The sequence below is a fragment of the Eulemur rufifrons genome, chromosome 27, assembly GCF_041146395.1.
Source record: "Eulemur rufifrons isolate Redbay chromosome 27, OSU_ERuf_1, whole genome shotgun sequence".
Taxonomy (NCBI): Eukaryota; Metazoa; Chordata; class Mammalia; order Primates; family Lemuridae; genus Eulemur; species Eulemur rufifrons.
The window spans coordinates 30,834,618-30,846,373 of record NC_091009.1 but is presented as its reverse complement, the minus strand read 5'-3'; the positions used below and the strand labels follow the sequence as shown (position 1 = coordinate 30,846,373).

Here is an 11,756-nt window from a genome sequence, read left to right as displayed (position 1 = left end):
GGCCGGGAAAGCCCCCAGCCTCCTGCTCAGTAGCTTCTTTGACCACCATCCTGGAACCTCTGCCCCACCCGGGCCCCATCCCCCCAAGGCTCTGACCTCAAATCCAAGTGTTTCCCACTTAAAGTGCTAGGCCATAGGAATTCCTTATCTCAGCTCCCTTTCTCCCGGGAAGAAGCCTCGAGGGAGCTGATACCCTGATTCTCCACGCATCCTCCTCCTCTCCCCTGTCCGGAACCCTGGCCTGGGCCAGGTGCTCTTCAGGACCTGGAGCACGTGAGCAGCCCCAGGCTGGAAGCCGGTTCTCCCACATTCCAGGGCGAGTGACATGGCCGAGGGTGTGTCGCCTCAGGCTCCCTGGGGGAGGCCCCCTCAGGGGCTGGGGAAAATCCTACTGCAGCCCCAGACTCTCCTGCCCCCCTGGCCTCGTGGGGGGGGTTCCTGGGCTTTAACCCTCTCTCCTGGGCACCCCGTAGTTTCTGAGACAAGGGACATAGAAGCAGATTCTCTGGAAAGGACTTTCTTAGTCCTCGGGCTATAGAGTTAAAGACAAGAGTATCTCTGGAGGTGGAGTCACCTTTTGTTTGAGTAACCGTTTCACCCACCCTCTGGCTGAGGAGGCCGGAGCCACCTGTGTTGTGGCATTAATGAAGCGAGGAGAGAGACACAGGTCCTACGTTTTAGATGCATAAAAAACTAGATGTGGAAGAGATCTTAGGGATTATTGAATCCAAAAAGCCTCATTTTTACAGATGGGGAAACTGAAGTGCAGAATGCAAGGGTCCTGCCCAGGGTCTTTAGGACACAGCCCATGGGGAGCCACCAGCACCGGGGACCCACCGGCGAGGGCCCTGGCCGTGGAGCTGGGTGGGAGGACTCTGAGGCCAGAAGAATCTGGCGCTGTCCAGGGAAAGAGTGGGAGAGTCAGCGTACAAGACACCTGCATTTAAATCCCAGCCCGCTGTCTAACTAACTCTGGGTGGTCTGGCCGAGCCCCCCAACCCTCCAAGCGGCAATTTTCTGGTCTATAAAATGGGGATAACTGTGCGTTGCCTACCGGATTTTTGTGTGTGTGAGTATTAAATGACAGAATAGGTTTAAAAGTGCTTGGTAAATAGTAAACACATGCCATGTGTCCCCCTTGTCTCCTTTGAGTGACGTCACCCAGGGAGTCGGGCTCTGACCGCTAGAGGGCAGCAGAGGGGACCTGGACACGGGGAGGGCAGGGCGGGCGAACCTAACCACGTGGGCGCCGCACCTCTGGCAGCCCCTGGGCAGGAGGGCCCCTTCAGGTGCCGAGGGAAAAACTCAGGTGTCAATACAGCCTGGTCTCTGCAGAAGTGGCTGGAGCAGCCCTGAGGCTTGGATGCTGGACACTCATTGTCCAGGCAGGCAATGGGTGCTAAGGCCTTGCCAACAAAGCGGGTGCCAGCGACCGGGCCCCATGGCGGGCACCCTTGGGGGGGGGGCCCTGGGAGAGGGCCCTGGGGTGGGGGACTAGGCTGGCAGGCCCGGCCCTACCCATTAGCCCATGAATATTGTCCAGTGTCCAGCCTGCAGGGCCTCCCAGCCTGGGCCCGGAATCCTGGGTGTTGGGGGAAAGTCCCTCAACCCCAGTATCTTCTCTCTCTATTAGGCCCCCTTGTCCCCAGACGTCTGGAAATCCGGGGGCCAGCAGCCTTTCTGACCCGGTTCAGCCAGGAGTTCAGGTTCCCCCACTTGCCCTTCCCCTGCCAAGCCCATCCCTGGCCGGGCCCCCGGGAGGAATTTCCTGGGCCAGAGGGCAGCCGAAAGCACAGACGAGACGCCCACCCCAGCGCCGTTCCCGCCACCTGCCCCGGCCAGTGCCCTGCGCCCAACCCCAGAGGGCGCGGAATGACAGGCTCCGATAATCATTAAACCAGCAGGGCCAGATTTCCCAGCACCGCCTGCCAGGATCCCAGGTAAGTGGCATAGAATATGCAAATCACCTGGGGCCGGGAGCCTGGTCTAAAGGCCAGGAAATCCCCTCCGTCCAATGAGCCGGCAGCTCAGGTTACCGCTGGGGACACACTATAAGAGCCGGGCTCGGGGCGGAGCTCCCGCGCAGCTCTATTTAGGGCTGGGTGGGGGACCGCCCTGGCCACACACCTCAGCACCACCTGGAGAGCTGTGCACGGCCCGGTCTTCTCTCTCGCCTGCAGCTTCAAAGCCTCCTGCCACACACGCACCCCGACTCCGGTAGGACCCCCACCTGTCATTCCCTAGCCCGGGCCTTGGGAAACTGAGCAGGGGTCGAGTGGATTTGCAGTTCTGAACCTGCCCGCCCCAGTGCGGAATCTCCGAGCGGGAGTGTGGGGCTGTCGGTGTCCCGAGGCGGGTAGAGAACAGAGACTGTCTCTGCGAGTGACAGTGTGGCCACAACTGTCGTCCGGCTCAGGGGCCGGGCGATCTGCGGAGGGAACCCTAGCAGCAGGGTCTTGTGGCCCCACCTTGCTGAGAGATCCTGAAGCCCTTGTAGAAGAGCAGGTGCCCACAGAGCTGTCGACCTCGCCCCTTGGGGCTGCTCCTGCCCAGGCTGGGACCTGGCCCCTCAGCAACCCCGTTCCCCTCCCCAGGTGGCCTCATGGCTGCAACCTGTGAGATCAGCAACGTTTTCAGCAACTACTTCAGCGCTATGTACAGCGCAGAGGACCCCACCCTGGCCTCTGCTCCCGCCGCGGCCGCCTTCGGGGCCGATGATGCGGTGCTGACCGTTGGCAACCCCCAGGTGTCGCTGGAGGGTACAGGTGGGTCCCACAGGGTGGGACGGGCTGCCTTCGGGAGGGGGAGACAGACCCATCCAAGAGCGTGTTGGACAAACGGGGGACTGGGCGGGGAGGAGGGCCTCCAGGAGAATTCCAGGGCTGGGCTGAGGACATAGAAGCGGCTGAGGTGCTGGCGGTTGTGGGCGCTGGGTCAGGCTGAGGCGGGCGCCAGGTACCAGGGACGAGGGTGCCCGAGCGCCGCCGCCCCACTCCAGGGAGGGCTCAGAGGGCGCCAGGAATGGGGATGTGGGGGCCACCGGCCGCCTGGGCCGCCTGCTGAGCCGGCGCTGCCCTCTGTCCCTCGCAGAGAAGGCCAGCTGGTCCGGGGAGGAGCCCCAGTTCTGGTCGAAGGCGCAGGTCCTGGACTGGATCAGCTACCAGGTGGAGAAGCACAAGTACGACGCGAGCTCTATCGACTTCTCCCGCTGCGACATGGACGGGGCCGCCCTGTGCAGCTGTGCCCTGGAGGAGCTGCGCCTGGTCTTCGGGCCTCTGGGAGACCAGCTCCACGCCCAGCTGCGGGACCTCAGTGAGTCCAGGCCACTGGTGCCACCGGGGCCCTGGGCTGGAGGCAGGGGGTTGGCTCCATTTCCTGAGTCCGGGAGCTCAGCCTGGGCTGGGGTGAGGGGATTGTGACCCTCCTTCCTTCCTTGCCAGCTTCCAGCTCCTCTGACGAGCTCAGCTGGATCATCGAGCTGCTGGAGAAGGACGGCATGGCCTTCCAGGAGGCCCTCGAAAACCCAGGCCCCTTCGGTGAGAACCCGTGTTCGCCCCCTTCCCCAGCCCGTCCTGTCCCATCCCTGCCTCTCCCCAGAGTGCTAGAGACGACCCCTCCTCCCAGGACTTCTTCCTCCCTCAACCAGAAAGTGCCAGCAGCCCTCTGGGCAGCCTTACCTGTCCTTCCCGGTCCCCTGAGCCCCCTCTGAACTGTCACTCCTGCCCAGACCAGGGCAGCCCCTTCGCCCAGGAGCTGCTGGACGACTGCCAGCAGGTCAGCCCGTACCACCCCGGCAGCTACGGCGCGGGAGCCCCCTCCCCCGGCAGCTCGGACATCTCTACCACAGGTGAGGGCCCTGCCTGGGCCACGGCCCCCGCCCCCACGTGCCCCTGAGCCCCCGGCTCCCAGCACTCACACCCCTGCCTTCTGGCCCCCGAGAGCCTGCAGCCCTGTCGCCCTGTCCGGCAGAGGCGGGGCCGGCCAGGGCGCTCACTCTGACCTCGCCCCCAGGGACTGGCACCCCCCACAGCTCCCACTCCTCAGACTCCGGTGGAAGCGACGTGGACCTGGATGTCACTGACAGCAAGCTCTTCCCCAGAGGTGAGGGGAGGGCGCCTCAGTCCCCAAGAGGGGGTCCCATTCAGCAGTGTCCTCCCCCACCCCTGCTCTCCTGCAGGCTTTTCCTGCAGAGGGGCTGCTCCCCAAACTCTGCCTCGCTCTCTCTTGCCCGCCCACCCCTCCCGTCCCCACAGATGGCTTCCCCGACTATAAGAAGGGGGACCCTAAGCACGGGAAGCGGAAGCGGGGCCGGCCCCGAAAGCTGAGCAAGGAGTACTGGGAGCGTCTGGAGGGCAAGAAGAGCAAGCACGGTGAGCACGACGCCCACGCCAGGCGGGGACCGCTGGCAGCGCCGCTGCCCCATGGCCGGACGCCTTCTCCTGCTGTCCTGGCCTCTCGCACGGCCACCTCCCCTCGTGAAGCCTGGGCACAGTGGTGGCGGGCAGGGGCATCTGTGGCATTTGTCAGCACCTGATTGTGGAGCCTAGCTGTGTGGTCCTGCAGAGGAGGGAAACTGAGGCTCCCGGAGGGAGGCCTGCGGCACCAGAGCTTAGGTTTCCTGCCCGCTCGCTCCAGCTGTCTGCACCTGGCTGCTGTCCTGCCTGCTGGGACGCCCTTGATGGTGTGAGAAGGCAGCTGGGGCGTGCTTGGGTGGCCCCAAGAGTCACGGGGGGCTGAGACTCTACAGGACAGTGCCTGGACCACTGGGCTCCCAGCCTGCTGAGGGTTTGGAGGGCCCTCCAGCCATGAGTCATTCTGTCCCTTGACCTCAGGCACTGTGTGCTCCAGCCACGGAGAACCACTAGGAGATCTCCACCTTCTCCCTCTCTCTCTCACACACACACACACACACACACACACACGCCTGGTTTTCTTGTTGTCCTCAGGGGGTTATTTTTCCAGGCTGCTGTCCCCTCATCCCGTAAACTGGGGCCAGCTCTCCGGTCCCTGCACTCTCGAGCTCTCCCCACCTATCTGGTGTGTTTGCTTTCACTGTGGCCCCCAGTGAACCGGGAGCCCCGAGATGTCTCAGTAACTGTTGGATCCAGCCAGGCGTTTGCTCAGCATCTGCATGAGTGAAACACCTGGGCTGTCAGTAGGGTCTCCCCGGAGCTCCCGTCTAGTGGGGAGGTGAGGAGGGAGCGGCGAGGGGCACGGGAGGGGCCTGTTCCGGGGCCACGAGTCAGCAGTGTGCGGGACAGGCAGGACCCTCTGGTCTTGGGTGGGAGGGGACGCTGGGCTGCTAACTGATGGCATCTGGCCTTGCAGCCCCCAGAGGCACCCACCTGTGGGAGTTCATCCGGGACATCCTCATCCACCCGGAGCTCAACGAGGGCCTCATGAAGTGGGAGAACCGGCACGAGGGTGTCTTCAAGTTCCTGCGCTCCGAGGCCGTGGCCCAGCTGTGGGGGCAGAAGAAAAAGAACAGCAACATGACCTACGAGAAGCTGAGCCGGGCCATGAGGTGAGCTGGTGGCCAGGACCTCATGACAAGGATGCACACGGCACCTACCTGCCGATCTGAGTGTATGTGACAAGTCTGAGCCCCATAGGGTGAGGATAACAGCGTGTCTGCCTGAGTGCTCACACGGAGACGTGTTAGCCTGGCGCGGAGCACGCATGGTGCCATCGGCAGCACTGCCTGGGGTCACCAGCAAGGGTCGTCTCAGAAGGCACCTGAGGGTGGTGAAGAGAGCCTGGGCCGTGCCCACGCCAGGCCTGGCCCTCTCACCGTAATTAAGTTGCTTGTCCCTGGGCCTGTTTCCTCCTGTGTACAACAAGGGTGGCCTAGATCACCTTAAGGTCCCGTGCGGCCCTAAAGTCATGTGGTTTCATGATAAGCCCCACGACACTGCCGTAAGAGCCGAGGAAACAAGGGCAGAACCAGGTTCCCCGGACACCGTTTCAGGCCAGAGTGGCAAAGGGGCAGACAGCTCCTCCGTGCAGGCGGGAAGCAGAGTTCAGAGAGTGGGGCTCAGGCTCCAGCTAGTCGGGTGGAAACCAGCGGGGACAGGTCACGTGGGGATAGCTCGGCCAGATGGGAGGCGGGCGTTGGCGGTCCGGGGCTTGTCTCGTGCCTGAGCACCTCCGACCACCCTTCTCCTGCCCACCCAGGTACTACTACAAACGGGAGATCCTGGAACGGGTGGACGGTCGGCGGCTTGTCTACAAGTTTGGCAAAAACTCCAGTGGCTGGAAGGAGGAAGAAGTTGTCCAGAGTCGGAACTGAGGGTCGGAACTAGACCCTGGACCAAACTCACGGGCCACTCAAGGCCACAGCCCTCCCGGGAGGAGGCAGGCCAGAAGGACCCTGTGCTGGGCACGCTCCCTGCTGTGCAGAGGAGAGAAGCTGACGTTCTGGTGTGGCTGAACTTCATCACCATCGTCCTGGGCTTCGGAGCCTGTGTCCTCTCCTCCCTGCCCTCCTCTTGGAATTACAAGCTGGGGGGGGTGGGGGTTGAAGCGACTGGTCTGCAGACTCCGACGCACGTGCGTCTCATTTTACCTGGGGCCTCCTCGAACTTAACCCCAGACACCAGCAGCAGACGACACCTGACACCCTCCTCCTGCAGATGACTGGACTGAGCCAGCGAGGCCAGGGGTGGCCTAGGCTTGCACTGTGACAGAGGGGACGGAGAGGCCTGCACGGGGTGGTCCTCCAGTGCCTTCTCTCCGGACTGGTTTCCACCTCCCTGTCCAGCGCTCGGGCTCCATGGGCGGGGGTCAGAGTACTCCCTAATTTATGTGCTATAAATATGTCAGATGTACATAGAGATCTATTTTTTCTAGAACATTCCTCTCCCCACTCCTCTCCCACCGAGCGCTGGTGGCCAGACTGACTGTTCTAGGCCTTGGTCTGGGCCAGCGAGGGTTGGGGCGACGCCGGAGCCCTCAGGCTGGGCTCCTGGTTCCTCGCTCCTGTGGATGGAGGCAGAGGCCTCCAATAAAGTGCCTGCTGGGCCTTTTCTAACCTGTGTCTTAGCTCCCTGTGTACTGAAATTTGGGCCTCTGGCTTGGATACTGTCAAGGGCTGGAGGGGAGAAGGACAGCGGAGGAGGGGGCTCTACTGGGCCGAGGGCAGGGTAGAGGCAGGCGGGAGGGCAGGTGTGGATTTCCCAGAGCAGCAGGGCTGGGCTTACAGACTGAAGCAGGGGACGCAAAATTTTACAAGACTTCGCGTACACGAGGACGTGAGCTCGGGAAGCTGAGGCCAGGGTTTGTCCTGCTGCCATGACGCTTTGCTCCAGTGACCTTGGCCAAGTCTGTCCTCTCTGGGGCAGCTTCCTCTTGGAAGGCTGGAGTTTGGACCTGATGTTCTCTAAGAAGTCTAGAGTTGTATGTCCTGCCTTGCGGGATTGACGGTTTGCTGCATTCCGGCCAAGTTGGCTGTAAGCTGAGTATCAGTAATATGAATCCTAGCGTTCGTGTCTGACATGAAATCAGAGTTAGGATCTCATGAAGGGAAACAGCAAAACCAGATGGAGATGAGGGAGAAGGGGGGAGGAACTGGCTCGCCAGGCACTGTGCATGGCACCACTTGGCCTCGTTGAATCCTCTCCCGACAAGAGAAGGGCTGTTGTTCCCATTTTACAGATGCAGAGACTAAGGCTCAGTGGTGCACCTGGGTCTGTCCTCCAGCCTTTCCTGGGAGCTCTTCCCCATTTGGGGCTCTACTAACTTAATTCTCAGTAGATTCCAGAACTATGTTATTCAATTTCCACAGTGATAATGTGTCTCGGTTTTATTTTTTATTTTCATTTTTGTTTTTTAGACAGAGTCTCACTCTGTCGCTTGGGTAGAGTGCAGTGGCATCATGATAGCTCACTGCAACCTCCAATTCCTGGGCTCAAGCGATCCTCCTGCCTCAGCCTCCGGAGTAGTTGGGACTACAGGCGCTCAGCACCATGCCCGGCTAATTTTTTTTTGTTTTTAGTAGAGACAGGGTCTCGCTCTTGCTCAGGCTGGTCTCAAACTCCTGAGCTCAAGCAATTCTTGAACCTCAGCCTCCCGGAGTGCTACGATTATAGGCGTGAGCCGCCACACCTGGCCACTGTGTCTAGGTTTTAGAGAGGACATTTTATTGATGGGTGTTACTAACAGAATACTTTCCAGGTAGAAATTTCCTTAAGTTTGAGGCTTCATATTCCACAGGACACATTAAAATCCCACTTTGTAAATTTGAAATTTGTCTTGGAAATGCCAGATTTGCTGAAGGGATTTTAGGAAAGCAGAAGTGTGTGTGTGTGTGTGTGTGTGTGTGTGTCTGTGTGTGTGTGGAAACGGGGCTTGCTCTGGAGAAACAAGGAATGGTGGGAAGGAGGGTGGGGAAGTTGGCTGGGGAGAACAGTAGAGTCTTGAGAGAACCAACTGAGAGTCCTCTGGAGCCATTTTGGAAGAAGACGTCTTTCACATTCCCTTTCTGAAGCGTGAGCAGGCACAGGGCCAGCCTCAGACCAAGCAGACACAGGTCTGGCCTCAGACCAAGCTGACACAGGGCTAGCCTCAGATCGAGCAGGCACAGGTCTGGCCTCAGATCGAGCTGGCTCAGTGCCGACCTGGCCCTTATTGGTGGGGGGACCTTTGGCAACTACTTAGCCTCATATCTTGAAAATAGTATGTGCTAAACACATATTAATGTGCTGATGACTTCACCCACGTTATCTGGGGGTCTTTGCACCCTTAAGCCAGGTGACCCAGTGTTGCCTGAAGTCATCCAGCCAAACAGTGAGGGAGGAGCCTTGGGAACCCCAGACATACTTGCTGCACCTCCCATGACCCCCCGTTTCTTCAGCTCTGAGGAGATTTTGCCGCAAGTTACCGGAGAGGAAAGAGGTGAGTCTCCGAGAGGTGAGAGGCGGGGGAGGAGGGCCGAGACCGCAGGCCAAGCCCCTTAATCCTCCACCGCCGAAGGGCTGGGAGGCAGCTGCCCGCACTGCTTGCTGACCTTTGTCCTGCCATTTTCAGTTTATGAGGCGCTTTCCTCATCCCATTATCTCATTTGATCCGCCCCACAGCCCTCGGAGGAGACTGGGTGTCCCCATTTCGCTGCTGAGGCTAGTGGCTGGCCCAAGGTCAACGGCCAGGTGGGGGTGGGGAACCAGGTGGGGGTGGGGAACCAGGTGGGGAACCAGGTGGGGGTGGGAGCCCAGGTGGGGGTGGGGACCCAGGTGGAGGTGGGGGCCCGGGTGGGGGTGGGGAAACAGGTGAGGGTGGGGGCCCAGGTGGGGGTGGGGTCCAGGTGGGGGTGGGGTCCAGGTGAGGCTGCCCTGGAGGCTGGGGCAGAGGGGCAGAGCGAGGAGAGGGCTGCCCTGGGGAGAGCCACACTTCTCACTCAGGTAGTCTTTCTCCCCGGCATCCCTGTCCACCCGCCACCCCCAAGGCACTGCAGAGACCTGCACAGGTCCCCAGGCTGGCCTTGCTTGGCCCCCTCCCTGCCCCCGTCGTTCCCCTCTCTGTCCCCTGGCCTGTCCCCTGGCGCTCTCAGCAGCCCAGGGGCCTCCGCATGGACTCCTACCCTACCCTTCGCTGTCCCCTTGGGTGTGTCCTGGGCCGAGGAGTGGGGGTGGGGAGAGGCCACAGGGCCGGGCTGTTTATATCCTGCGCTGAACTGCTGGTCACCTCTTATCTGCTTCTGTGAGTCGGGTGTGTCTGTCGCTGTGCTGGTCAGAGGGAGGTCACTGCTCCCGTGTTTGGGTGTGCCCGCGTGTGCCCGCGGAGGGGCTGGGGTCGGCCTCCCTGACGTTCCCGGATTCCCGCACAGCCCCGCCCTCCACCCATTCCCAGGAAACCTCGAGTCAGGCCCTCTTGGGTGAAGCAGGTAACGAGTTGGCGTGTTTATCAGGGGTCTTACTTCGGTCTGCTCTCCTATTCCATGACCCGTTCACACATCTCCCTCCCGTGCTGGGCTGTGAGCACCTCTGCATTACTCACCAGCCCCTCGCACAGCGCCTGGCACAGAGAAAGTGCTCGATCAATATTTGTTAAGCAGCCCCGTGACTCTCCCTGTCCTGGCCACCACCTCGCCTCGACTCACACAGCACACAGCACACATGCACACATGCACATAGCACCTACGCTCATGCACACTCACATGAACCACACCCCCCCCACATGCTCACATGCCACACGCGGTCATATGGACTCATGAATCACACTCAAGCACCCACACACCACACACACTCTTGTGAACCGCACTCACATGCTAACGTACATCCTCACACTCCCAGACACGCTCCCACCCCTCACTCTCATGCACTTGCACGCACTGCAGACAGTACGTGCACACTCACGTAGACCACACCACACACACACACACACACACACACACAGGCCACAGTCTCAGCCGCACCCGCTCACACGCACGCTCGGTCCCCTGCTGCGGATCAGCCTCCAGCTCACCGGCTCAGCCTTCTGTTTCCTCTGCTCATCTCCTGCCCCCACCTAACCGTCTAACTGGCCCCTTCTTTGAAGCATTTCCTGACCTCCCCTCTGTCCCTCCCCCACCAGGAGGGTTCAGCCCCTCCCCGCAGTCAGGCCCCACTACATAATTTGCAGAGCCCAGCGCAAAGTGAGTACTTGGGTACTCATAAAATTTCAACATGGCCACAGCAGAGTGGCGCATTAACCCTTTATGGGGCCTGGTCCTCTAAGCTCAGGGTCTTGCAGGACGACTGCACGGTCGCATGCCCACGAAGCCACAGTGCCTTCCTGCCCCCGGGACTGGTAAGAGCTCCATGGAACTACCCACCATGCCTTCTACTACAGATATGTTTGCAACAGCCACCAAAAAATGAAAAAGTTGCCAACTTTTAAAATCAGAAAAATTTTCACAGAAAAAAACTGAATTGTGGCTTCTCTTTAAAAAAAAATCAGAAGACTGGCCGACCTGAGCCAGCTGTCCCACTGGACCACGGTCTGCAGCTGTGGAGTCCTGAGGCCACCAGCTCTACCTCCACATGGAGGCATTGAGTTTTCAAGCCCTGGTTGAGAACATCTGTGCCTGACCCCCACCTACTGCTTCCAGGCTAGGAGCATGTTCTCTGCCCCTCTGCCTGGCGAAGTGACGGCTTATTGAGGATGTCAGTGAGTAAACAGATGATGGGGCTGGGGGCATGGGGACATAATGATGCTCATGGGCATGAACACCCAGCCAGCCCCTTCTGTGAGGGACTGGGATGGGCCCCAGGGCCCCCTGAGACTTACTGGAAGGTAGCAAATGTTCTCACCTCCAAGACTATTTTTCGCCCAGTTCAATGCATGTCGCGGCTCTCATGCACAGTGCAGTATCTCTGCACGACCTTCTGGGCTGGACACGGGTGCTTAACTCAGAGTGCCCCAAGATGCCCCCACTGCCCACCGTCTCGTCCCATCCATACACCTCTGTCTCTGCTGAGGGGGGAGAGTGAGCAGAACCGCATTTGTCTATACAATAGCTGTTCATATGTCCTCCCCCCAACTCATCTCTTTTCAGGAAGAATAAGTGCCTTAAATTAATCCGCACATCGCAACTCTTTACCAGTGATTTGTAGAACAGAGCACTAGATCTAGAAGAACAATCTGCACTTCGTAGATGAGAAAACTGAGACTCAGAAAACGAAGGGGACTTGCTCAAAGTCACACAGCATACGGATATAGAGCCTGAGCTTAATACTGACAGCTGACCGACGTGTCCAGTTATTGCTTTATATACATCATTC

At 59.9% G+C, this 11,756-nt stretch overlaps 1 protein-coding gene across 1 annotated transcript; it reads left to right on the top strand.

Moving 5' to 3' along the window:
• The first annotated feature begins 2,133 nt into the window (after positions 1-2,133).
• Positions 2,134-7,028, top strand: ELF3 (E74 like ETS transcription factor 3). The gene is made up of 8 exons (XM_069459453.1): positions 2,134-2,765; positions 3,091-3,312; positions 3,441-3,536; positions 3,728-3,847; positions 4,012-4,101; positions 4,254-4,370; positions 5,329-5,524; positions 6,175-7,028. The coding sequence occupies exons 1-8, from the start codon at positions 2,603-2,605 to the stop codon at positions 6,287-6,289; spliced, it is 1,119 nt and encodes a 372-aa protein (XP_069315554.1). The 5' UTR covers positions 2,134-2,602; the 3' UTR covers positions 6,290-7,028.
• The last annotated feature ends 4,728 nt before the right edge of the window (positions 7,029-11,756 follow it).

Excerpts from the sequence above, each read along its gene's own strand:
- ELF3 (XM_069459453.1), top strand. The coding sequence starts at position 2,603 with ATGGCTGCAACCTGTGAGATCAGCAACGTTTTCAGCAACTACTTCAGC. Across the intron at positions 2,766-3,090 it reads GGTGTCGCTGGAGGGTACAG|AGAAGGCCAGCTGGTCCGGG; the intron begins GTGGGTCCCACA and ends TGTCCCTCGCAG. Across the intron at positions 3,537-3,727 it reads CGAAAACCCAGGCCCCTTCG|ACCAGGGCAGCCCCTTCGCC; the intron begins GTGAGAACCCGT and ends ACTCCTGCCCAG.